Source organism: Anguilla anguilla, chromosome 13 (genome assembly GCF_013347855.1).
Source record: "Anguilla anguilla isolate fAngAng1 chromosome 13, fAngAng1.pri, whole genome shotgun sequence".
NCBI lineage: Eukaryota > Metazoa > Chordata > Actinopteri > Anguilliformes > Anguillidae > Anguilla > Anguilla anguilla.
Genome location: NC_049213.1, coordinates 26,649,734 through 26,677,697, shown reverse-complemented (window position 1 = coordinate 26,677,697; position 27,964 = coordinate 26,649,734). Strand labels below are relative to the sequence as shown.

Here is a 27,964-nt window from a genome sequence, read left to right as displayed (position 1 = left end):
TGTGCGTGTCACCGTGATTGATGCCACGGCAATCAGGGGAGATCTCACCAGATGCAGTACCTCAGATGAATCTTCAGACGCCATTTTTCTTACGCTCTCTGACAGATTGCAATCGCACTGTACGTCTGAGCCTCCAAACTGCGCTCAACATAACGACAGTGTCTTTGAGCAACGAACTCTGAATGACAAAATTAGGAAAACAATGCATGACAAATTTCATTGCAGCCACCATCCAGTTCAGCCACCATCCAAATCCAATTTCATGGGACATAAATATAGGACATGGTCTCGTGAAGGGCGACCAGTTACAGTCACGCAGTTTACCATCTATGTTCCATTCACAGACCTTCCTATTCTGTTGTCCCAGACCACAGTGATGCTGTTGGTCACAAAGGCTGGATAATTTCTGGGAGGGTAGAGCGGCCCCTGCTGGGACTTCAGTGAATTTCAGCTCTAATCATCTGCTTCTTTATTCCGGCTGCATTATCTCCACCCCCTCCTCGCAGACTAATGTCCCTCGCTGGTCCCTGTGGCTAAATTTATCCACCCTACTCCTCTGAAATTCACTCCACGTATTTAGTCCACGTGCAGCACACATGAATATTAATCACCTCTCTGACTGTTAGTACCGATATGCACTGGCTGTTGTCATGGCAGCCGATGACATCACGCACCATTCCACCCCTCCCCGAAACCGCTGCCTGCTAAAACCCTGTCCTCCGGTAACACTGGAGGTGCCCGCCGTGTCATTCATAGCTCTTTATTCTCCGGCTGCGGCGAGCAGGAACGCTCCCTGTTTAAATGGCGGCCCGTGTTCTGCTTCCCCAGCCATTGTTTGTGTGAGTAGACGCTGAGAGCTCGGGGCTGAAGCTGTCACCAGTGAGAGACTGTGGAGGTTTGATAATGGTACGAGTGAGCGGCTACAGCGTTCCTCTCTCTCTCTCTCTCTCTCTCGAGCTAGAGCCTCCCCCTCCCCCCGGGCTGAGACTGTGGAGCTGCAATCCCTCTAAATTCCACTCAATTCCGTTTTTTATAATAACTTCAGATGTTAGCGCCGCATAATCCGGCACAGGTCCAAACATTTAATATCAGTCCCACACGAGGCCCGCTCCCCGCTTCTGCGATAAATGAAATGTCAGTCGCAATTTTGATACCGGGTAGTAAATATGGCTGCAAAGGGCAGGCGGATTGTCAGACTCATGCTGCTGCTTTCTTTGTGCTGATTTAGCTTCTTCCGAGACCTTTTACTTCAGGATTTGTCACAATTTTAAAGGTCAATGCTATGATAAGTCCGAGAGGTATCACTGATATTCTAATTTTCATTCTGTGTAACTGCTGATACTAAGGCCAGTTGACAGGTGCACATGATGGTCCTGATTTGCCTGGTCCAATCACTGTGAAATAGTTTCATTCCAGAACTCAGCTGCATGGTGCGTACTGTATGGACTGGTTTACAGTGGGGTATGGTTCATACTGTATGGACTAGTTTACTCTGGGGTATGGTTCATACTGTATGGACTAGTTTACTCTGGGGTATGGTGCACACTGTCTGCACTGGTTTACAGTGGGGTATGGTACATACTGTATGGACTGGTTTATAGTGGGGTATGGTACATACTGTATGGTCTGGTTTATAGTGGGGTATGGTACATACTGTATGGACTAGTTTACTCTGGGGTATGGTTCATACTGTATGGACTAGTTTACTCTGGGGTATGGTTCATACTGTATGGACTAGTTTACTCTGGGGTATGGTTCATACTGTATGGACTAGTTTACTCTGGGGTATGGTACATACTGTATGGACTAGTTTACTCTGGGGTATGGTTCATACTGTATGGACTAGTTTACTCTGGGGTATGGTACATACTGTATGGACTAGTTTACTCTGGGGTATGGTTCATACTGTATGGACTAGTTTACTCTGGGGTATGGTTCATACTGTATGGACTAGTTTACTCTGGGGTATGGTACATACTGTATGGACTAGTTTACTCTGGGGTATGGTGCACACTGTCTGCACTGGTTTACAGTGGGGTATAGTGCACACTGTATGCACTGGTTTATAGTGGGGTATGGTACATACTATATGGGCTGGTTTATAGTGGGGTATGGTACATACTATATGGGCTGGTTTATAGTGGGGTATGGTACATACTGTATGGACTGGTTTATAGTGGGGTATGGTACATACTGTATGGTCTGGTTTATAGTGGGGTATGGTATGTACTGTATGGACTGGTTTACAGTGGGGTATGGTACATACTGTATGGACTGGTTTATAATGGGGTATGGTACATACTGTATAGACTGATTTATAGTGGGGCATTTTACATACTGTATGGACTGGTTTATAGTGGGGTATGGTACATACTGTATGGACTGGTTTATAATGGGGTATGGTACATACTGTATAGACTGATTTATAGTGGGGTATGGTATGTACTGTATGGACTGGTTTATAGTGGGGTATGGTATGTACTGTATGGACTGGTTTATAGTGGGGTATGGTACATACTGTATGGGCTTTATTGTAGGACATGGGAGTTGCTGAAGGTACACACTGTGGGCTGGTTAATGGCAGGCTTTAGGCATTGCTGTTCCTGACTCTGCTGTGCTGTCTGTCCTACAGTTGGGGAACTCAGGGGGATTTCACCACGACTCACCCCCTTCCTGCTGTCAAAGTGAAGCTGTTCACTGAGAGCACAGGCGTCCTGGCGCTGGAGGACAAGGAGCTGGGCAGGGTAGGACCTGGCACACACATTCGGAGTCTCTCAAAGTAGTACACGCACACACGCACGTGCACGCACACGCAAACGCACACACGCACACACACGCACATGCACACACACACACGCAAACGCACACACACACGCAAATGCACACACGCACATGCACACACACACACGCACATGCACACACACACAGGCGCACATGCAAACACGCACACATGCAAACGCACACACGCACACATGCACACATGCACACACACGCACATGCACACACACACACGCAAACGCGCACACACACACACGCACATGCACACACACACACGCAAACGCACACACACGCGCACATGCTCACACACACACGCAAACGCACACACGCACACATGCACACACACACACACGCACACACACGCGCACATGCACACACACACACGCAAACGCACACATGCACACACACACACACGCACATGCAAACACGCACATGCAAACGCACACACGCACGCGCACACACACACACACACACAAATACACACATGCACACACACAGGCGCACATGCAAACACGCACACGTAAACGCACACACGCACGCGCGCACACACACACACACACACACACACATGCAAATGCACACAAGCACACAAGCACGCACGCACACATACAGCAAAAAATTTACCAAAGCTTCAACCTCTGGCCCACAATGGAAAAGCAGTTGAATATGCAAAATTCCCCTTGCTGTGTTGACCTTGGATATAAATCCCTTTCAATAGGAGCAAGTTTCTATAAGCTCTTCGGCTTCTGTCTGCCTTTCATTGCAGCTTCTGTAGAAGGGCAATACTAAGAACCGCCTCCTATCTAGAATAGGTCTTTACATTGACACTGAAAAAATGTAAATGAATGAATGGCTGATTAGTTTGTATTAATCCTCACAAATGAATCCTTGCAAATAAGATAAATGTCTATTTAAAGATATGAATAACCTAAGCTGTTAGGCAACTCATGAAGGACACTGTGAGGTGATGTCGTTGCCCCAGGGTAAAATAAGCGTGTGAGCCTGTCTTTGAAAACAGGACAGTTACACCTGTGGTGAAACTAACATTCCTGCAGATAGACCAGGGGACTTGCGTGAGACAGCTTGTCTGCTTCTTATCCATCTCTTTTGTGAATGAATGTTGGGTGTGTTCACTGCTATTGTCCTGTTTCGTTGCATTCTCAGGTTGTCCTGCACCCCACCCCCAACAGCCCCAAGCAATCCGAAATGCACAAGATGCAGGTATCCAAAGCCTGCCCTGACCACGACCTGAAGATCAAGCTGGCCATCCGAATGGACAAGCCGCAAAACATGAAGCACTGTGGGTAAGCTCCAGCCGCCGTACTTTGTCCAGGTGGCTCTACATGCTGATGGACGGAGCTCAGTTACCCTGCAGTCTGCGCATTACTGTTAGGCACACAGGGCGACGGCAGATGGAATTCACAGCGAGAGTAACCATACACAGCATTGTCACTGAGGTGGAGAAAGGAAACAGATGGGCAATTTGTTTTAATGCTTTTGCCCGCTTGTCTCCCCAGTTTGGAAAGCCCAGTCATGCTCACACTGCTACGCTCATCGCAACCTGTAGATGAACAAGATGAACCACACAGTAGCCTCCCAACTGGCAATTTTTTACTACTATGTCCAGCAGTCGAGTTTGAACACTTTCAAACAAACAAATCTTCTGCCTTACTATGATGTCAATTTTCAGCAGGCGAATCTGAGGATAAACTTTTACATATTCAATACAAAACCAGACATTTCACCAGGAATAGTGAAGTTTGTAGATATATTAAAGTTTTTGGAGCACCGTATTGTTATTTGGTCATTCAGTAGTGACTGTGTTGAATATGTCGTTTGTCAGACCGCTATACACTTCCATTTGAACCACCTGGCAAGCACAGTCTGCCACTCTGTGCACTCTGACATTTCACACGATTGCACTTTCTGAAAAGGCACATTACGAAAGCCGCATTGCTCTGGATTCAGATGTCTCGAGCTCGATAGGCATTCCCGGCATGTACAGGGAAATCATTTAGCTCCATCTTGTGGGTATCTTGTATATGACGGTTTACAAATCTTTTCCCAGCCAATTCAGGTTTAGTTCAGTTGTCAAATACCTCCGCTGATATCAAGAACGTATTATAGCCACGGAAATATACAAGAATCGTCACAAATTCAAAGGTGGCTCATGGTAAAACAGGATTAAGGATGGATGAGATACTGCATTCTAATAATAATAATAATAATAATAATCGTCACTGTCATCATCGTCGTATGGTAAAAGAGATGAAATAAATGAGCAGTGCAGTAGTGAGGGCTGAAGTGCGTAATGACTTGCTAATGTCATTGCCCATGGTCCAGTAACCCCAGCGCAGCAGTGCCAGGAGCACAGTGCCTTTCTGCCCAGGAGACGGGAAGGACCTCTGTCACTCCCACATATGCTTTGTGTACGGGCTCTGGGTGCCCTGGTGCTGGGGGAACATCTCTGTACCAGGGTGGCACAAGGGCCGGGTCAGTCTCCCAGCGTTCCCCGGGCCTGGGGTTCCCCCGGCTCTGCTTTATTCAGAGCGACAAGGCCGCCGCCCCAAACCGTACCACGAGGCGGAGCTGTAAGACTGGCTCCTGAGCCTCGCTGTTCTTTTGAGATGCCCCCTGCCTTCAGACCTTACTGCGCTGGCAGGCTGCTCTGTTAGGGCTCCTCTGTCAGGCTAGCGTGCGCTGGGTAAAATGGTCGCCCCCGTGCCTGCTGCTCGACCGCTTTTCTCCGCACAGCTTTGCCGCCAGCGTGGACGGCACTGCTGAACAGGGCTCGGCAGCTCATTATCACACAGAATGTGCTGCAGGCCGTGTATCTGAGAGATTGGTTTAATTTTCCTTAGCAACTTCAAATCTGTGTCTCTGTCACGCAACATTTCCATGGCTTAGAAATTCCAACTCTTTTTCCTTCAGACTAATGGCCAATTAACCTTTGAAGTTCAGCTTGACAACCTATTAGCCAAATATATAAGCCTTGTCCAGGTTTTAACTTGACTAACGGGGCACTCTTGTGTCCATTCATTTTCTCCTGTACAATAGTGGGAGAAAATCTCCAAAAGGCTCAATAAACACATCTGTTAATGCTTCGTGAAAATTGCCTCTTCTCTCAGAGTAATGTTCTATATTGACCACTAGGGGGCAGAAAAGACTTTCTGCACAAAGCATGGTGTTCATTTCACGTTGTCTTTTGTCTTACAGCTACTGAAATAGTTTTAATTTTCAAAAACAAAACCACACAGGATTGAACACATTTAAAATAAATTCAATTTTACAGTAAAAGACTAATGAATCCTACAGAGAAAATCTGATATGTTTTCCCCTCTGAGAGGCCAACATTACAAACCCCTAGTGCTGCTCAATTAGCAGTCAGATCAGCTAAGTTAATCATGACGTTATCTGCAGATGAATAACATACTGACATGTTTGTTCATGAACAGCTCAGATGTGTAAATCAGTCCAGAATCCAATAAAGGCTTGTTTTATTGTGTAGGTATCTGTGGGCGATTGGAAAAAACGTATGGAAGAGGTGGAAGAAGAGATTCTTTGTCTTGGTGCAGGTATGTCTGGATGCTATACTGTGTCCCTGTCATTGCAGATGAACATGTCACTTAACTTGTCGTGCTGTCATTAGCACATCGATCACTGCATAAAACAAAGCAAGTCATGTTCCCAATCTTGAGGCAGTGTTTACATAATTCTCTTCTCAAGAAAGATGTAGGAACAAAAGGATGTGGTACTAAAATGCCACGTAGGATCTTTGCAGAAGCCATTTTACTCTGCAGTTAATTCTCTGCACACTGTATCCTCAGTCGTGGGTAAAATATGTCCGAGAGCTAAGAGTTGACAGGGCACTGACAAACCGAAGTGTACTGTGGTTCAGCACTCCCAGCTAAATGATCCCACAGATTCACTCTCGCTTCCAGCTACACATACAGCAAGTGACAAATACTGGTCAATAGTCTGCCACTGTGTGTGTGTGTGTGTGTGTGTGTGTGTGTGTTGCTTCACATGCTCTATTTGTTTCCTATTTCTGCCTGTTCTGTTTTAATAATACAGTGTGGTCTGTCCATTTTGATTACTGTGTGTGCGCGAGCATGTATATTCGTGTGGGTGAATGTGTGTTTATTTTAGTTTCTCATGCTCTATTTCCTTTTTCTTCTGTTTTAATAATGTAAAATGTGAGCTAAGTCTTTTATTCACTGTGTGTTAGGTTCCCCAGTACTGTTTATCCTGCTGGATGAACAGCCACAAAAGAAATATGTATTTTCAAATGTATTTATTCATTCTAAACAGTAGGAAAATATTTTAGTGTCTGTGTTGATAAATTGTGGGAAAGGTGACTAAAAATATTCCACTGTAAATCGCTCTCGCATTGCCCTACTCAGTGTATTTAAAATACTTATATTCACACGTTTTTTCCTCATGGTGTACATTTAAGGATCTTCAGATTGCATATATATATATATATCTGTGTGTGTGTGTGTGTGTGTGTGTGTGTGATCTGTGCAATTGAAATTTATTGACACTGCTGGTGCTATTACATGTGCTTTCAGAATGAATGCCATTCACAAAAAAATAACATAACAGCATGCATTGTCTACATTATTTGCTTGGAGTGACTGAAAACCCTTATGAAATATATTGCTTTGTATCAGAATTACAGTTCATATGGGCAGTATTTACACTTGGTTATGATGCCCATAGAGAAGCTGTCTCTCTGTTTTATCTGTAACAGTAATATTATTGGTAATATATGAATTTTTATAGAAGTAAATAATTGTCTACAGATTTTCTGACCACGTACACAATTGGTTAATAAACACTTGCATAGTGTTATAGTTTCTTTGATATGCACAGAATATGCTCTTTTGGTATGACGTACTATTTCTGTGCTGCTCCACAATCTTCTCTAAATTGCTGATGCATGAATATGTGTGACATTCAAGATAAAATATCTGCTATGGGATATCACCAAATGACAAATCTGTTATGATAGGTAATGAGCATCTGATTTGTTTAGCTGACACCTCTTAAACATAAATATCCTCCATTATTGCGGGGGTATTTATACATTGAAATTACTTATCCATTATACATAAATAAACGTACTCATCAATTTAAGCTTCATCTTATGAGCCTATTAGAAGCAGCCGTGAAGCCTGGGCAGATGACTGCCGTGCTGTAAACGTATCCTTACGCAGTTCTCGTTACCCAGGCTCCTGTTTCATAATAAATAGAAATGGCAACACCTGGCAAGTTGAAATGTCAAATTGCATATAGATGTTAAGTAGACAATTTGATAAACTGTGAAACAGTGCTCCAATCAATGGTGCTGATGACTCATATTTTAACCCCCCCCCCCCCCCCCTCCCAAACCACAGCATGCGCCGAGCTCACAACACTGCACTGTAGCCTGTAGTTCTAGCATGATGCCACTACATGTCACCGTTGGACCGAGAAACTTGGAACCATAAACCAAATATTTATGATGCAAAGTGAAGTGTAATTATTCAGGGGTCCGGGGGATAGCCTCAAAAGCAGCCCACAGACACGATTCTCTTTCCCTCCCTTTCGTTCGTTGGCTCTGCGGTGAAGTCTTAAGCAGCTGAATATGGTAATGTCCTGCATGGTTTGGGGGGTTTGTTGGGGAGGGGGGGGGGTGGGGGGCAAGCAGTCACAACTGGGCGCGGAAAAAAAGCAGCCGAGTGCTGCATCGATTGGCGCCGCCGCAAACCGCCGCTCCCCCGACGCAGTTTATGGACTGGCGACAATAACAAGGTTATTTAAAAGAGCAAAGCATGTAGGGTAATCAGGAGCAAAGTCATTTAAAATCCTTTAACAGTCAGTTTGACAGCGGGTCACCAGCCCGTGGGACATGGAACCCTCTGATTTACCACAACAGCTTTTTAGTCCTCGGCGATCCCGAACTTTAACGCCGGGTCCTGTCGGGGGGCTTGTGACGTGCCCCGATGGCATCCCGGCGGCGCGGCGGCGGTGGCGGGCGGGTTCTCGCCCCGCAGCTGGCCCCACGCTCATCAGAAGCATGACATTGAATTTATCGTGTCATCCAGGGGCGGGGCGCGGCGACTGAAAGCTGCCACTTGCAGCAGAGGTGACAATTGCATTGCTCGCTGGGATCTCGGGATTGCCTTGATATGACTGGCACCTAGCAATCCGGCTCACATTGTTTGTGACAGAGTGTCACTCCCGTACACGTCTGCTCTGAGTGACAGAGCCCGTCCCGCGTCCACCGCACCAACTCTGGCAGCCGCCCCGGCAACAGCCCCAAAGCCCCCCTTCTCCCTGTAGCAGCCAAGCACAGTGACCTCCTCTCCTGCTGTCCAACCCAGTCAAACACAGTCTACATCTTCCACTTACTCCCAATCCAGCCAAACACAGTCTACATCTTTCACTTACTCCCAATCCAGCCAAACACAGTCTACATCTTTCACTTACTCCCAATCCAGCCAAACACAGTCTACATCTTTCACTTACTCCCAATCCAGTCAAACACAGTCTACATCTTTCACTTACTCCCAATCCAGCCAAACACAGTCTACATCTTTCACTTACTCCCAACCCAGCCAAACACAGTTTCCCCTCTCCCGCTCTCAAACACAGTCAAACACAGTCTCCTCCTCTCCCACTCTCAAACACAGTCAAACAGTCTTCCCCCTCTCCCAGCTGAACACAGCCACTGTCTCTTAAACACAGCTTAACAAAGCCACTCTCTCACTCTGCCAAATATAATTAGTCACCCTTTCTCTGTTGTGCTCTCTATCTGTCTATCTTTCTCTCTCTCTCCCTCTCGCTCTCTCAAAAGAATTGTGTTGACTATTTGTGACATGGGTTAATTTATTGTTTTTTCCTTTTTTGATGTTTTTGGTTTGATACTGTGTGTATTGACAGTCGTTTCAATTGTGTTTTTATTTTATTTTTATCTTTATTCTAGTGTAATAAATATACAATATAATATACTCCAATAAAGAAGCATCAAAGTCGTAGTGCGCAGAATCCAGCACAAGCTGATTTGTGAAGTTGAGCCCTGTGGTACAGGTGAGGGCAGTGATGAGTGAGTGACGTGGCCATCCTTCTGCTCTGTTACAGGTCAGTCAGTACACCTTTGCCATGTGCAGTTACAGGGAGAAGAAGGCGGAGCCACAGGAGCTGCTACAGCTGGACGGGTACACTGTGGACTACACCGACCCCCAGCCAGGTACAGTCCAAGCAGAACTACAACACCCACTGTCCATAGCACACTGATGAGTGATCAGGGCTTCAAGAGCAATGTTCAATATATGAATATATGTTTTAAAAATGATGAATCTGATCATTATGTTTTATTTGAAACTTTTAGAATTGGCAATAGTAATGCAGGGATAATGACTGAGGCCTGGATTCAATCGACACTTGTCCAGCAATCCCATTTGTTTTCACTTGCAAATAAATGCAAGTGTTGGATAATCAGTTGTTGGCGGTTGCTGGTCTCACAAACTATATTTTCGAAGAACGATAGTAACACTTGATTCAATTTAATGAGTCCAGGATAGACATACTGCCTGTAAAAGACAAATATGCTGGCTGCCAGCTGACAGGCAAATAGCCACAAGGTGGTGTTTGACTAAGGCAAAATCCCTCGAAAATAATAAATCGACAAATCTAATTGTCACAAAACAAACACAGGCAATTGAAAAATCCTTTCATGTTAATTATTTCTTAGTTGGTAATCTGTCACAATGTCACTATGTCACAATTATTGCTTCGTTGGTTATCTGTTTTACATACTGCAATATTACAAGAAAATTAACGATCAACTTCTGCCAAGGGGAACACAATTAGGCTGCATGCAAAACTGGTTTTTAAAATTAAACCTTGGTGTAAATATGTCACTGGTGCATATGAACAGTGAGGATGAGATATAAGACACCGTAAATGACGTGGCCATAATGGAGTGTGAGGTGGTTGTGTGAGGTTGATTTTTGGTGGCCCACGCCTCACAGGTCTGGATGGAGGCAGGGCTTTCTTCAACGCTGTGAAGGAGGGGGACACTGTGATCTTCGCCAGCGATGACGAGCAGGACCGCATCCTGTGGGTGCAGGCCATGTACCGGGCCACCGGTCAGTCTCACAAGCCCGTGCCCCCCACCCAGGTCCAGAAGCTCAACGCCAAGGGAGGGACCGCACCCCAGCTGGACGCGCCCATCTCCCAGTTCTGTAAGTAGCCCCCGCTGCACGGCCCACGCCTCTGCACCCACCCAGCCTCCCGACAGGGGGGTCGCTGTTACACGCTGTCACACGCTGTCACCTCAGCGTTGTTTACCTGTGTCCGGTTAGCAGTGTGGCTCTTACCCCCAACCTCCACCCCTCAAACAGCAGTTTAAAACATGCTCACCTCACTGATGCTACGTAGAGAACAGCCTGGTACTCTTCGAACGACAAGACAGACTATCCCCCCCTATAGAACAGCCTGGTACTCTTCGAACAACAAGACAGACTACCCCCCCACCCCCCCCCCCTCGCCTCTGCAGCCCCTCCCCCATGTCCTAATGGGCAAGCACATCATACCACCACCTCCCTTCAGAGTCCAAATTATTCTGATCACCTCTGCCGGTTTTACCATTGCACCTTTAAGCAGCCTACCGAACTGATTTTCAAGCGAAGGTAAGCCTGTTTAAAGCAATGCAAACACCCCTGGCTCATTCACTTGTAATGGTCTTTTTTTAAAAAAAACCTCTCTCTAACCACCCCCTCTGTTGTGTTTTGCTACTTGACATTTGACAAAAGACAACAGTGTGAATTTTATTTCTGTTCCAGTGAATACCATATGGCATCTTATGAGTCTTTAGGGAAGGCTTTTCCATATGAAATCACTGTGCATACAATTACATGACTGCCATAATAGATCCTGCTATTCATGATCAAATCAATGTCTTTTGGTGGGCATTCCTCCAGTGCTGGATTTTATACACATTAACTGCAGTTTTCATTTGCTACTTACTTACTGTGTAAACTTTTCGTTCAAAATAAATGGGTTGTAGAGAAAATATATGTTCACAGTGATATCTGCATTGCCCTTTTCTCCGGAACACCAAAATATAGATGGCAAAAAGAGAGACTACAATTCTACAACTACAACTACAGCAACTACAATCCTTTGCAACATTATTCTCATCCCAGTTCATGCATAGGATACTAGAACGTTATATACTGGTTATATACTTTTAAAATAAGTCAGCATGCTAATGTATGGTGCATTTCGATTAAATACTTTAATTGCATTTGTTTCTTCGCAAAGGACAAAGCATACACTGCTGTGCCAAATCTATAAACATAATCTATAAACGTATTATGTTTTTTTTTTTCACTAATTTCTCTGTGCACAGTGTTTGAAAGTCAGACTTTTGGTAATCAATGGATTTCCAAATCTGACTGATGCCATTCACAGCTTACTAACACAGCACCCCTGTTCTCCCCTTGTAAAACACACGTCTGGTTCCAGTTACTGGCGGTCTTAAAGGATATGGGGTAGGGAGGAAGGAACCTGCCTCAGACCTCTGCTGCAGAAGATTTGTCAGGTTCCACCGAACTAACTAATTACAGGTCTACCTAACTGACTAATTAAGTACAGGTCCACCTAACTAACTAACTAGGCACAGGTCCACCTAACTGACGAACTAAGTACAGGTCATCCTAACGAACTAAGTACATGTCCACCTAACTAACTAACTAACTAAGCACAGGTTGATCAACGTACAGGTATAATGGCACCCTCCTTAAGAACATCTTAAGAACAAAGTACTGTCCACCAGTCATCAGCACAGGGTTTCCAGGGCAATCTGCATCCCAGGAAGGGGAGGGGAAAAAACAATGCTAATGCTAACACATAATTTTACCTCAGAAAACAGTTGTAAAGGGATTTGCTATTTTACGATTATTCAGCTGAAGTAACACCTTCACTAATTAAAAAAAGTGCAAACCTTTATTACTCATTAAAAAAGAATGCTTGAGAATTGATGTAAAGATGTTATAAATAGTTAACCATGGCCACACTTGCAACATTTAGTGTAGCATGCACAGGCTTAGAGCTACATTAAGTGATGATATTGGGCTCCTGAGGTAAGTGTGTGCACCAGTATCAGTATTTTCTCTTGCTTCCCATTTATTCATTGTCAAGGAAGGAGAAAGGCACTGCTTTACATTGCACAACAGAGCTTCTGTACACTGGCATGTAGGATTAAATCAATCCCAGAACCCTAAGCAAATCATCTGCAGCACAGTGCTGAGGAAAAGAAAGTGTACCTCTCTCTTTCTCTCTGTCTTACTCTCTCTCTCTCTCTGTCTCTCTTTCTCTCTCACTCTGTCTCTCTGTGTCTTTCTGTCTTTGGTCCAGGTTGTGTTTTTTGTCTTTTCTTTTCCATGCGTTGCTTGTACCCTTTACTACTCCAGCTGATAGGTTAAGGCTCCTGTCTGCTTTCCTCAGCCTTGTTGCTAGTCTTTATGTTATTCTGGTTTGTTCCTTCTTACCCTGCTATCTTCTAGCTGGACTCAAGGGTAAGTGCTTCCCTATAGTTGGCACAGCTCAGATAATCCCCTAAGATTATCTGACAAATGCAATGTGCTTTTTCTCCTTCTCGAACCTCTCTTCATATCTTAGCCTTTAGTAGTAAACTTTTATTTCTTAGTTTTAGGTTTAAAACTCAAGCCTCCATTCTTGCCAGTTTAGGCTGCATGTGACTATAATTTTTGTTACTTTGGGTTTTGAATAGTTATGTTTTTTGCATAATTGCCTTCTCTCTCCACAATTGCATTAGGGTTTAAGGCTCCTCTAGGTAAAGCAGCTTACTGGCAGTGTGCCATGCGACATTAGCATACCACAGCATTCAGGGCCCTCTGTGTACAAGCTGGCACATCAATAATAGAATACGAGATTGTATTGACAAAAGAAAAGCAAATAGAAAACATACAGTGTTTTTATGTAGGTCACAGTCAAGCTAAATTGTTGTAGGCGTTATGTAAAATGTTATTGATGTTTTAGAGAGTAAGGATAGCATGATATAACTTAAGGTACTGGTTTATTAATGATGTATTGATGATTTTATAGTAGCTGAATTTTGTTTTCAAGTAATAACTATGAATCATCGGGAAGTAATTACTTGTAGCAGCTCGTAATTACCACATTAAAAGTGCAATGTCATTAATAAAACAGTGTGGTGGCTGCATGGTTGATCCTGGATACAACCATAATTTACCACTGAGTTACAGGCAACAAAATTATTTACATGCCAAGTTCCTGCACACTTTTCCTGCACGCATTGTGGGAATAGTATGTTTCAGGGTTTTTTTCTATTGTACATAGCAAGTATTCGTAGCATATTTTTGAGCATAACATGCACCATGCAAATTAAAACAGAAACAAATGTTTTACAACAGGAATATCATGTGATGGGACAATTATGTGGTAAGATAATTTTGTTGAAAGAACAAATAGATGTTAGAAAGAATTAAATAGATGAACAAATAGATGTTATGTAACTGCAGATTCCAGTATAGAATCCTAGTATAGAACCATACATAGCCTAATACTCATGGGATTTGATTGGGATGTACTAAAATAACAGTATTAAGAATGTGACGGGTACTCATAATACTTTATTATCCATGCTTTACTTGGAGGGCACAATCTCTGTTATTTTATTTCATTTTTAATCTTTCTTTATGAGAGTTGGCAAATATGTACTTGGAGTATTCTGAATGCCAATGACAAGGAGTAGGTGATGCCTTCCCTCCTTACCATGTGATACTCCAGTTTTCTTCTAGAGATGGACATTTTGGATACAAGATAGACCTGTATTACCAGGGAGTTTTTAATTTTTTAATTTTTATTTTTTAATCTTCTTCAGTTTTTATTCTTTAGCTTTCTTATTTGTTTTCTTTTTTGATTGCCTGACTAGGCTATTGCTAGTGTGATGTTTTACATTTGTTGGTGGGGGGAAAAAAGAATTGTACTTATTTTACAAATTCATTACAATGAAAAGATACGGCTAGGCTCATCCTGAGCCTGTTCATTTGCACCAGTATGCATTTACGTTGTGATAGAGTAGAAGGATGCATCAAGTGTCCCTGCAAATCCTAAATTCTCTGCAGCATACTGAAGTATTGTCAACTTGCAAATGCTGAAAGGGAATGCAGAAATGCCATACATGATGATTCTTTGGAAATACTCTCAGTTTTGCATGACATCTTGAAAGCACAGTGTGACCCCACTCTAGCCTCTACTCTGAGAAGCATGTGAATTTATGGCTCCATCAATCATTTAGCCATGTTATGGGAGTGGGGACAGGTCTACATCATTGAAATCATTGCTGTGAACGAGCAAATCACGTGGAATCAAACTCATTTGCAAAACAAAAGCAAGTGCATCCGGTCTGGGCACTATATCTAATGTCAGAGAATGGCTTCAGATCATTTGTCCATAAAGCAGGGGTATTTAATGAGCTCAAAAGAGAACAGATTGCTTTTTTGAGAAACAAGGGGTGGGGGGTTCGACAGATTACAAAATGGGAAGGTTTAGTGCACTGTGGAGCTGAGGTTCATGTACAGGAAACTCCACTGCTTTAGGTGCTCGGGTTGCCCGCCCCCTTTCTGTATCTGTCTCTCTTTTTTCTCCCTCTATCCCTTCCTCTCCCTCTTTCACTCTCGGACTCCCTGTCTCTCTCCATTTATTTCCTCTCTCCCGCTCTTTTTGCCCTCCCGTTTCATCCTCCCTCTCTTTCTCTGTGTGAAAGGAGACCTGCCGTGTCAGGTCCTGCTTGTAGCATGTGGTGCCCAGAGCAAGGCCCAGGACTCCCACTCTCTCCATCCGCCCCTGTGACAGAGGGCAAACTAGTCCTTCAAAAAATCATGTGCTAGAGAGACAGCACCAAATGTTCCACTCCAGACTCTCCTAGCAAGAGATCTATAAATGAATAGCAGCCATCAATCATTGTCATTTCTTTTCGTCCTTTCAGTAGACAGGGCTGACTAGTGTCATTGTCTGTTACTGTCCAAACCCCCTCTTTCATTCTGCTAACATCAAACAGACATGACAAGCTCACGTTTAACTGAGTGCAAGGGACACGGTCACCTTTTTATTTGTGCTTCCATCTCATACACGCCACATCATTGCAAATTGCTTTAGATTATTTTTAAGCTTTTATTGTATGGACCGCTTATTACAACATTCCAACATTGGGAACGAGAGAGAGAGAGAATTTCAGCACCAGCATGCCAATTAGTCTTTTAAGAAAATACATTTTAATACTTGTTTGCTTTAGCTTCGTTAACTTGATTTCATTGGGATTATTCCACTTATCATAATACATGCGTATTTGTTTAGCCTCAGCTTAAAATGGCTCAGACAAATGGAGGCCGGTATCCAATATGGGCTTTAAAACCGGGAGAGTGAAAGAGGCATTAGGGTGAGAATAGAACCGGCGGTAGCCGCAGCGAGGATTAAGTGCAGACTTATGGGCGCAGGACTCAATGTAAGGCTGAGCCCACTAACTGTAATGAAAAGTGAAAATTTGTTGTTTAATTTATTTAGCCCTTAATGAACAAAGGTGCGGCGGTAGGGGGCTCCTCTTGACCACTCCCAGACCGCATTGAGTGCTTGGGAGCCGTGTTTTAGTCACACGGGGTGGGCTTAATTAGTGCGGCCCCAGGAGGCGCTGCCCGCAGGCGCTGCGCTGAATGGGGAAGTGAGAACGCACTCGGGCTATTAATTCATCAGAAACGGCAGAATGTAACCCTCACTGTGTCAATTCTGTTTCTCTTTTGAGATGATTAGCAGGGCAGGCGCAACGTCAAACTAATATCCTTTTTTTTCCCTAATCCTGGGACATCTCTTTTTGGCTAAATTTGCTCTCCTTCTGTCGGAGGGAAAAAAAAAATAAAATAAAAAATTAAACTTTTTTCTTTTCTTTCAGCACGCAATTCATCATTTGTCAGGAAACGAATGAAATTCACAAACAGCGAATGGCAGAATCTATTGTACAAGTGTGACAGAGAATCCATTGAGTTCCACTACGTTGTCCACCCGCCCCCCCCCACCCCCCTCGCCTCTGTCTCAGGGCATATCTTATACCTACACACGATGCCCGGTTTTGGCAGGAAAGACAGGAATAGCCACATGCGATGCCCCCAATGCCTCATGCATGAATGCAGGAATGACATGTCCATGCTGATTGTGCTGCACTCAAGGATCCCCAAAATCGTTCCTCACTCAAGTTCCACCGCCGTTGTCTCTGTTGAGATGCAAGTTGACAATGAAACCGTGACTCTGCGTTATCTGCCAGAGTTAGAGCAGCCGTTCTCCATTGAGAGCCACCATGCTGGGTTTTTAGAGATGCCTGTGACGAGCCCTCCCTTTCCCGCGCTGACGCTGTGTCCTCTCCACACCGTGTCCTTTTCCATGTGCCACACGGACCGCACAGATGCAGACAGAGCGCAGAAGCATGGGATGGATGAGTTCATCTCGGCGAACCCGTGCAGCTTTGACCACGCCTCGCTCTTCGAGATGGTGCAGCGCCTCACCCTGGACCACAGGCTCAACGATTCGTACTCGTGCTTGGTGAGGAGAGCGCGTTAGCGATTTGACCGAGCCTGACTACCCCCCGCCCCGCTCCCAAATTCCACTTAATTTACCACTACTCTACATTAGCTTTATAATCCTTTGTACCTGAGGATTTCACTTTTAGTGTATGTTCTGGATTTACTCAGTTAGTTTCTGCGTGATGAAGAATATCTTAGGTAGTTTTACGTACATTATGTTCTTGGTTGCACAAAAAATGTCTGGGCCAATTGTGAACCTATACTAAACTGTCCCCTTTAACCGATCGGTACCGCACACATTGTGATTAGAGTCCCCTGTATTAGAGCAAAGCACCACATGCTAATTCTCCTTCCCCTTTCGTACGAACAGGGCTGGTTCAGTCCCGGCCAGGTGTTCGTCCTGGACGAGTACTGCGCCCGAAATGGGGTGAGGGGTTGTCACAGGCACCTGTGCTACCTCAGCGACCTGCTGGAGCGAGCGGAGAACGGAGCCATGATAGACCCCACCCTGCTCCACTACAGCTTCGCCTTCTGCGCGTCTCACGTCCACGGAAACAGGTAAGCCCCGCCCCCCGCTTGCTCGCGGCAGACCCCGGCACACGGGACCCCATGCGGTCGAAACGGGCCACTCAGCCGTCGCCGCGGCACGGGTACGATCAGAAGGGAAATCTGCTTGTCTCATCTTCGCCCATCGCTTTATCGTTTCCTTTAAAACCTTGCTTTGTATTGTGTTGAATTTATGACCTTTTCTGTTCCTCATCCGTTGAACAAAAAGATCTGTTATTGTTTCTCATTGTTTTTCTGTCAGGTGTGATTTTTTTGTTCTGTTCCTTACTTTTCTTCTGTTTCTTTTTTCCTTCTTTCTTTTTTCTTTTTTTTTTTCTTCTTTTGCTTAATCTCATAATGTCAATTCCACTCACCGCATGCATAACCAAAAGTCAGAAACTGCCAGAGTTACTTGGGGGGCAGCAGGCAGAGGCTGAGGGGGGCAGAACCCCCAGCCCCTCAGTCCCTGAGCCTCAATCCCTCTCCAAAAAGGAACTAAAAAAGGAGTCCAAAAAAAAAAAGGATTCCAAATCGCAGCCTTCCTCCGAGTCCAAAAGGTAAGAGCTTCCCGAGCCTCTGCCCGCTCCTGGTGCATCCCGCTCTGTTGCTTTACTTCCAGGGTCTGACCCCAGAGACTGCAGCTGTGTAGTAATTGGAAGGGACACCGTGACACAAAGGACAGAGCTATCGGTCAAATAGCTGCAGCTCACACCCAAGGAAGGGAAAACAGTACTGTAACGTAACGATGGCCGTGTGGCTTAGTGACACATTCTGTTCGTCAGGCCAGAGACAAACAAAAGGTTTGTTGAAAATTGGATCACATTTGTTTTGAATGGTAAATAAAAGGTACAGTAGTTGAGATGTAGAGTGTAAGCTGCCCCCCCCCCCCCCCTCCACCCTCCCACTACGAAGCAACAAAGGGAAATGAGACACAGACAGCGCTGTGACCTGTGTGATTCCCCCCAGCATGTGGCCCCTCAGTGCACTGGTTACAACACCCACCCCCCACGTCACTCCCGCTGGTGGCTCCGCCAAACATGGCCGTCTCCCCTCCCTCGCGAAACAAACAAGCCATCTGTCTGTGTCAGAACGGAGGAAGGTCACGGTCCGCCGCCCGTCGCCCTGACAGCCCGCGACGGAGCTGAGGTGGGCTGTCCGCTCGCGTCGTGTTATGATCAGGTCAGACAGGAAGGCGCGTAGCTCCGAGTCAGCGAGGGGACACGCGGGGACCGGGTGCGCGGGCGCGCCCGGAGGTCCAGGCATGACAGGATGACAGTCCGTCACGGGGACGGGGAACGGGACTCTCCCGCCCCTGTCCAAGGCCCTGCTGCTACCAGCCCAGCCCGGGCTCCCAATGCAACCCTGCCGAGTGCAAAACGCTTCTTTAGCCAAATTTTAACCTCGGATGCATCCCATAACCCAACGACCAAACGGGTACAAGGTGCACGTTATGAGAAATATATATATATTTTACAGGCCTTAAAATCACGCTTACTTCAATTGCACGGGTAAACTAAAAAAAAAATTAAAAATATACATGTTTTATCATAGCACAGCGCATTAAATGAAACCTAATTTAAATGAATATGCATGATGGGTTGTATGGGTTTGGGAATAACAAAGCTCAGTTGGAACAGATTGTGTTCAATGAAAAAAAAGGTTGTTTTTAATTAGTGTGAAATGTTCAAATTCATTTTTATAACCACTGTGTCAGAAGCAGAAATGAAGAAATTCCATTTCTGTTCTGCAGGCCCCTAACCCCCACCACGAGACACACTCCACAGCCACACACACACACGCACACACACACACACAAAGGGAAATTTTCAAACACTGAAACCTCCAGCGCCTCCATATATATGGAACATGACCAAAAACCCAATCCAGCTTTATCATTTGTGACATGGCTGAATGTGGACGGATGTGAGCAGAGCACGTTTGACATAAGCGACGCTAACCGCGGTGACAAAAAGCTGACATGTTTCTCGTCGCGCTGCGGAACATGTCATCTCCGTGAAGGACAGTGAGAAGGCGCCAGGGTGAGGACGTGAAAGGTAGAGGGGAAGGATACGCGTTGTGTCAGATGAGACACATTCTGCAGCTGGGTGAGAGAGTGAGAGGCAGAGAGAGAGAGAGAGACTGTTCAGGCCATAGTGATATCTCTCAGCACACACACACACACACACACACACAGTGCCATGCACATACACCTCCTGTGAGGAACTGCAAAAAAACAATATTTATGAACATTATGTTGAAGGAAAACATTGGAGGTTTTGACAGTATGAAGGCACAACCCACGACTGCCTTTTTCATGGGTATTTATGTCATGTCTTACCAATTAGTTATAATGTTTTTCATTTTTCATATTAGCTGTATGTGATGTCTGATAGAAGCCAAGCTACCAAGCCGAGCATTTGGCTGTAGTATTATTTTTTGACTACATAGTGCTATTTATTGACGGCAGCATTATTTATTGGCTCCGCAGTTTTAATGTTTTGACTGTGTGTTTTTATTCATTATTAAAGTAGCCATATATAGCTATTGTGCATTGAGGTGGAGCACATGCTGGTGCTTGTACGTGACTGACATTCTCTAATTAAATGAGAGCAATACATCTGTTGTCATCTTTTTGTCAAGTTTTCCTTAAGTGGGATCAGTCCCTGGCATTTTAAGACGTCTCTTCCTGCACAAAGGTGGCAGACGCACCACAGTGGTAATTTCTGATTATTCAGCCCCCCCCTCTCCCCGACTGCCCTCAGGTAGAGATTGGCTTACCGTGGGGGTGGTGTGTAGAGCCAGCCCATTAACCCCCTTTGCTTGAGCTTTTGTGCTCCTGTGACCCAGGCTTTTATGAAGGGTGCAAAGGGGGGGCTGCAGTTACCTTCTGAAGGGGCTCCAGTTGTAAGGGCAGGGTTTGCTCAGCTGAAAGAGGGGCTTATGGCACAGAGAGACACCGTAAGGACAGGAACTCAATGGCCGGACCCCCTCCCTGTCTCACTGGCCACCCTGCAGTTTCCCTGGTCTGTGGTCCTCTGGAGGGCAGGTGTGAATATATCAGGGCTTCCAATATGTTTCTGCTGCTGTATGGACAATCATTCTTATTCACCTTCTAACCCTCCATTTTACAAAAAAACCCTCGGGTTTTACTGTCACACAAATGGAAATTGCCGGAAGCCTAATTGGTCCATATGGGCCTTCATTGTATCGTAGATATAAAACTGTAAGGGGCACGGTACTTCAGAATAAAGGCAACCTGGAATGTTCCTTTCTGAATTTCTGCATTTAAATCGATTTGGAGGTTAATACTGTTACAGTCCTGTGTACTTCAGAGTTCTGCTGTCCATCAGTTTTGTGTGTCCATATACATAGAATATAACAGACACAAAACGCTGATTATATATTTACTAGATATATTATTTGTGTTCATTAACCCACCAAAACCTCTTTAATGTCTGCTATTTTTATTGGGGTGAAGAGTAACTGGTAATGTACTCCTCTGTGTCAGATTTTGACCTTGAAAGCGTGGGGCTCGGCTGCGTTGCCTCTGTTACTCCCAGACCTGCTCAGTGCTCCGGGGGGCTGTGCCGCTGACGTTGCGTGCGTGTCCTTTTCAGGCCGGACGGAATAGGCACGGTTACCGTGGAGGAGAAAGAGCGCTTCGAAGAGATCAAGGAGCGGTTGCGTGTGCTTCTGGAGAATCAGATCACGCACTTCAGGTGCGTCCTGGCCCCCGCACCGCATAACCGCTTCGAACAATAACAGCTCAACGCTTGCATTATCGTATGTTTTATGCCTGCCACGTTATTCCACGCAGTAGGATATATTTTATATACTATATATATTGTTATTTAGTCACACAGTTGTGTAGCTTAGTTTCCCTTTCTACACATTTCAACTAAAAAAATTGCAAGGTGGTTTTGATTTATTTAATTTTTTCTGAAGTTAATACTATTTAAAATACTGCGCGTGGTATAATAATTAATTTACATATTGTCACATTATATTAAGAGTAATAAAAACCCGGCGTTTTGGTTTGGCTTAAATTTCCAGGTACTGTTTTCCATTTGGTCGTCCAGAAGGAGCATTAAAAGCCACTTTATCTTTACTAGAAAGGGTAAGTAACTTTTACTCGTACTATAATATGCTGTTATCAGTTTTGCATAGATCCATATATTTTAGTATCTGCTTTATATCTGGGTTCTTGTCCACAATGTACGCAACAAGCTTGTCCACAAATTTAAAAAAGAGCATTGTAGGTGACATGTAACTCAGATTTCAAAAGAATTAATTCATGTCCCTTACCTCTAGTTATTTATAGATAAAATATTCATGTCATTTTTTTATGTGCCCAAAGCCATATAATGCGATGACATTTTATTTAAACCACTGAAGCATAGATGCCCACTCTGAATTTTTCCAAAGGCTACAAGCTTTGCACACATGCATTTCTTTAAATTCTCTTTGGGTCACATCAGTAAATTGTACTTTGCATAATCGTAGGATTATTCTTTTTTGAGACAAAATAAAATATGTTGTACATTGTACATATAAACAGCTAACTGAATTCCAGTGCATTGGACTTCAGGTCAAACAGGTACAGTAACTTGGAAAGTGTGTGCATATTTTGTGAATCTGTGCGCAGGTCCTAATGAAAGATATAGTAACCCCTGTTCCGCAAGAGGACGTCAAAGCTGTGATCCGCAAATGTCTGGAGCAAGCAGCACTGGTCAACTACCAGCGGCTCTCTGAGTATGCCAAAGTGGAAGGTAAAAGCTGTTACTTCTTTCCCCACAAACCACGTGCATTGCTCGGACCGTTCGGTGCCATTTCATCATAGGAAAATAGAATGTACCCACGCGCAAATTGCTTTGGCTATCATGCATTAACCCTTTTTTGATTTAATAACTAAATGCATTTTTTTTTACAGGGATACAGAATCATCTCCAGTCTTTATCAGTGTTTATTAGTGTTTTGTATTCTTGTGTTGCTGGTGACAGTGTCTGACAACTCTTTGAGACCAGAATTCCTCACTGCATATTTCCCTGCTTTCCTTGATGAGTATTAGACTACATTTGAAATCAGCAAGGAGATGCCTGTGAACTCTGCTTTTGAATCTGCCTTCTGAAAATCAGTGCTTTACCGCAGCGCCCCCTGCAGGTCAATCACTGCACACCTCCCAGGTGGTAGGGGAGAGTTCAGAAAGCCGTCATTGCACCAAAAGTGAATAACTGCATTTAAATATAATTATATTTAAATGCATATTTAAATACACAGAAAGATATCTTTCAATTACTAAAATCTATCAAAATTAATCAGTCTTTGTGATAAAAGGTCTAAGTAATCCAGACATTGTCATCAAACCAATGAACGTCCACAAACAATTATGTTACATTGTATGTACTGACATCAGACTCTCGAATCTGAAATCAGTGCGACTGTCTGCGGTTAACGACCATCAACAGCGTGATTGGCACCAGTGTCGCAGACGCCAATTTCAAGTTTGCGTCGAGATAGCGCCAGGCTCCTGACTGTACGTGGGGAAACGGATCTCTGTGTCTCTGACTGTGCGAAGCAAAGGCAACGCTGCGTCAGGTTTGGACATAAACTGTGCCTTTTATTCCAGGTGTGTTTTAAATGCAGTGTACTGTAGGTCGCGTGGCACAGACAGACTCGCACTCTGTAGACGACGTGTAAGTAAAAATGCATTCAATTCCGAAACCTGAAGAATCTCACACTGTATGTGGGTTTCTGCTGTGCCTCTGTCCCTGTGGGCACCTGCCGATCTGACGTCTTTCACGTTGGTGAATTCCAGGTGTGGGAATACTTTTGAGACGAATGCTTTCTTTTTATGTTTCTTTGTTTCCAGTCCTTTCCTGTTCAGATTTCTACTCCATCCTCTCACATCCCTGACACTCTCCTCCTGGTCTCTCCTCTTTTCTCCTCTACTTTTTTTTACTGGCTTCCTCACTTATTTATAGCCTTGTGCAAAAAGTGTCCAGCAAGCCAATACACCACCACACATGCTGGGCCTGCCTGCTCAAGCTAGCCAGCATCTGTCAACTGCATGTGCACTCTTTGCTTTGATAGGCATAGACTTAGTGTGACTCTCATCGCCCTGTCAAATTGTGTTTCAAACTATCTGACATTTCTGGCAGACAGAGTTTGCCATCTATATTTGTGCTTCACCCACATGTACATGGCTTATGGGTGTCTATATTTACATAAACATTTACCTATAAGTATACACGGCCATGCATTGGTACAGATGCTCAGTACTTCCTCAGACTGCTCCCTGTTGCTTTCAGTATGTATAAAGAAACACCAGGGGGCGTCAATACTGAGGGCTTCCTCCTTTTGTATCTTGGAGCCAAATCTAATAAACCATTTTTACTTGGATTTATTTATTTATTTATTTGTTTGTTTCTTTGTTTGTTTGTCATTGTAGCGAGCGCTCATAAAGTGATCCTTGGACATGTTGAATGGTTAAATCAAATCGACCAAAAGCTCCCTGACACCTTCACTCAAACATCCAGCAAACTATCCAGCTCCAGCTCACCCCTACCCCTCCCCACCTCTAGCCTGCTCCTCTCCTTACCTGCTCCTCTCCACTCACTAACACTTCCCTTACTGCTCTCCTCTCCTTACCTGCTCCTCTCAGGCCCTAACACCCCCACTGCTGCTCTCCTCTCCTCACCTGCTCCTCACTAAACACTAACACCCCCACTGCTGCTCTTTTCTCCTTACCTGCTCTTCTCCTGTCACTAACACCCCCACTGCTGCTCTCCTCTCCTTACCTGCTCCTCACCAAACACTAACACCCCCACTGCTGTTCTCCTCAGCGTACCTGCTCCTCACCAGTCACTAACACCCCCACTGCTGCTCTCCTCTCCTTACCTGCTCCACTCCTGTCACTAACACTCCCACTGCTGCTCTCCTCTCCTTACCTGCTCCTCTCCACTCACTAACACCCCAACGGCTGCTCTCCTCTCCTTACCTGCTCCTCACCAGTCACTAACACTTCCCCTACTGCTCTCCTCTCCTCACCTGCTCCTCACCAAACACTAATACTGCCACTGCAGATCTCCTGCTTACCTGACATGCAGTTTTCCTCTGACCTTTAATCTCTGACCTGAGCCTCTTGCATGCCAAAATCCTCTTTTATAGGGAAAAAGAGAGAAATGTATGAACATCCTGTCTTCTGCTTGGCGTCTCAAGTGATGGATTTAACCATTCGTGAGTACCTACCTCATCCTCTCCGTCTCTCACTCCCTCACTTTTTTCTGTTCCCATCCTTCAGAAAACATGCCCCAAACAGCTCTCAACAAATATTGCTTTCTTGCTTCAAAATGTTTTCCCCCTTTTATCTGTTGCTTTTGTCTGTGAAACCCAGTGTGAGAGATTCAGCCAGTTCTTGTTGACTACACTCAGGATTTACGAGTGGGCCATGTGTTTGTGACGAACATGAAATATCTGTAAGCTTTTAAGTTACTGTTCATGTCTGTGACTTGAATGCATTTTTACTTTGCTTCTGTGTATCCCTCAGTTGTTTGACCACATGTCACTGCTCCACAAAACGCGGCAGATATGACAGTGCTATTTTTCTGGGAGTGAGACTTTAGGCTACAGGAGCTGCGAGACGTGAGGAGGAGAATATTGTGTCTTTATGTGTTTCCAGTTCTTGTCCTCGTTTCAATTCGAGTCATGAATAAGTCTTATTGTCTTTACAGCATTTATATGTCTTGATTGTTACCTTTCAACCTTTATTTGTACTGTATATCTTGTTTTGCTCGTTTTTCTGTTTGTTTGTTGTTTTTCGTTGTGTTTTTCCAGTTCAAGCTACCGTCTCAACATCTGTTCGACTGTACGGACCTGTCGATGTATGTCCATTGCCTGGCTTTACAATGACACTTTTTTTTGCCTCTGTGCGGGTCCCGCGGAGATTCCGTTGCAGGGTGGAGGGCTGGGTGTGGAGGGGGCTGTTGATGGCCCATCACCCACATTAAGAGCGCATACACTCTCCCCACTCATGGATACTGAATATCTCTTGTTTCTCTCTCTCTCTTTTCTCCTCCTCCCTCTCTCTTTCTCTCTCTCTCTCTGAAGTTGAGAAATCTCAGAAGGATCAGAAGGATCCAGGTGATACCCTCTACCTGACTTGTAGCCTGAACTCATTAGAACGCACCGTCATCCTGGTGTTTTTCTCTGACACAGCTAACCCATAACCAGTTCACAATGTTGCTGCAGTGATGTATAGTATGCCGCTGCTGCAACGCTGCATAAACATTGCGAATAAGTTATGTTGCCCCCGTGCACTGCACTCCAGAGATGGAGGTGCACCTGCCGTGAGTTAGCTTGTGCTGTCAGACGCTGTGTGTAGGCGTGTTCAGCAGTTTAATTATATCAATTATTTAAGTATTGTAATATTCCCATCATATAAATTTGCTGAGGTAGTATGTCTTTATTGCAAACCGGATTCAGTTTCTGATGAAATCTTGTATACCATATTAAAGAATCCGTTTTATGATATTCAGGCAACTAAACATTCTCGATTATATATTGAGTTTGCCAATAAAGTGATACTCTCTCAATGAATACACCTACAACAACTCCAATGTATTAAAATGCAAATATGTATTGCAATACAAGAATAAGTAAAATTTTCACTGAATTGTTGGATTATTTGATGAACCAAATACACTATTACCAGTCAATTATTCTGTGCAATGGCATTATCCCATTTGTATTGCAATATCATTTTGTTCATTTTAATGCACTGGAAAGAGGTGAAGTGTGATTGCTTCACCGATGATAATAAGGTATTATTATCATCATTGCCACAACTTGTTTCACAAGCTTGGTCTGCCATCAAATAGAAAATAAACTGACAGTGTCAGGGCATTTACTTTTATATCCTTCAATCCATGCTCAATATAAAATGCCATGGCATCTAACTGAACTAAATAGTGCGATTGACTATCCCCATTGTTTTCCTGGTGTAGATACCTTCAGCTGAGTTTACGGACACATCCGATGCACATATCTGTAACCAATGTAAAATAAAGCAAGGATTTAGGGAAAATCACCTCTTTGGAGGAAAAGCTGACCTGCTAGTCAGGCAGCCTCCGAAACGGAGCAGGCTCTAGAGAGCAGTTACCAGAACGCGACTTTCCCTTTTAATGAGTGAAGCTATCGGCACATACGTGTGGTACTGCAGAGACACGCTGTGCTTTAATTGGACGGTATGCATTACTGTGTGGCCTTCGCTTCCCCAGCCCATTAGACTCCTGCTGCAGTTAGCAGCGCACAAGTTTTAAAAAAAAAATTAGGAAGTAAAATGTATACAGATAGAGTATATTGAGGAGCATGCTAATCTAGGCACAGCCAATGAGGGCCAACGAGCACCTCCTTCCCCTGCCCCACTGAAAAACCCCGCCAAGACGCTATCGGGTCACCTGCAGAGTCACCTGCAGTCAGAAAAATGAGCTTTAAGCAACAGTTTTAGTCATTTATTTATTTTTTTAAATATACATTTGCGGGGCTGAACATGTCCGTGTCCAGTTCCCGCCCTAATATGGAATATCCAATGGACTACTTGTAGCCGCGTTCACGCACGATCTCCACTTGCGATGGCGGAGAGTGAAGTCGAAACACGTGTCACCAGCCTGATTCTTTCTGCACCGCTGCCCACAGCTGAGCTTGCGTAGAGTAGAGTCAAAGGAAGACATCTCATAACCGGCTTTCACATTCGGTCAATAGCAATGAACCCTTGACCGCTAACCGAATGAACCCTCCCGTACCCAGGGCAACGCAGTCGCCAATTACGCGCCACCCTAAGGAGCTGCTAGCCAGTCACACATCCCAGACCCCCACAAGCAAAAGCTTATCATGCAATTTCACTCACACACACATACATATGTATACATAAATACAGTGTGTGTGCATATACACAAATATATTTAGATTAATTCATATATATATATATATATACACACACACACTGTATATATACACATACATACATACACGCACAC

General features: G+C 44.4%; 1 protein-coding gene across 18 annotated transcripts in view; it reads left to right on the top strand.

Annotated features, from left to right (window-relative positions):
• Nucleotides 1-27,964, top strand: part of cadpsa (Ca2+-dependent activator protein for secretion a) — a 100,034-nt gene that overhangs the window by 41,123 nt on the left and 30,947 nt on the right. For 6 of the 18 annotated variants that reach the window (XM_035387575.1, XM_035387569.1, XM_035387565.1 and 3 more), the window contains exons 7-18: nt 2,633-2,744; nt 3,943-4,082; nt 6,287-6,353; nt 9,904-10,012; nt 10,797-11,009; nt 13,335-13,346; nt 17,267-17,403; nt 17,755-17,942; nt 21,548-21,649; nt 21,984-22,047; nt 22,576-22,699; nt 25,098-25,166. In XM_035387575.1, coding sequence (XP_035243466.1) covers nt 2,633-2,744; nt 3,943-4,082; nt 6,287-6,353; nt 9,904-10,012; nt 10,797-11,009; nt 13,335-13,346; nt 17,267-17,403; nt 17,755-17,942; nt 21,548-21,649; nt 21,984-22,047; nt 22,576-22,699; nt 25,098-25,166 — 1,337 coding nt within the window. Of the gene's footprint in view, nt 1-2,632; nt 2,745-3,942; nt 4,083-6,286; nt 6,354-9,903; nt 10,013-10,796; nt 11,010-13,334; nt 13,347-17,266; nt 17,404-17,754; nt 17,943-21,547; nt 21,650-21,983; nt 22,048-22,575; nt 22,700-25,097; nt 25,167-26,036; nt 26,070-27,964 lie in introns of all 18 variants that reach the window. The other 12 variants (XM_035387579.1, XM_035387562.1, XM_035387576.1 and 9 more) reach the window with 4 other exon arrangements.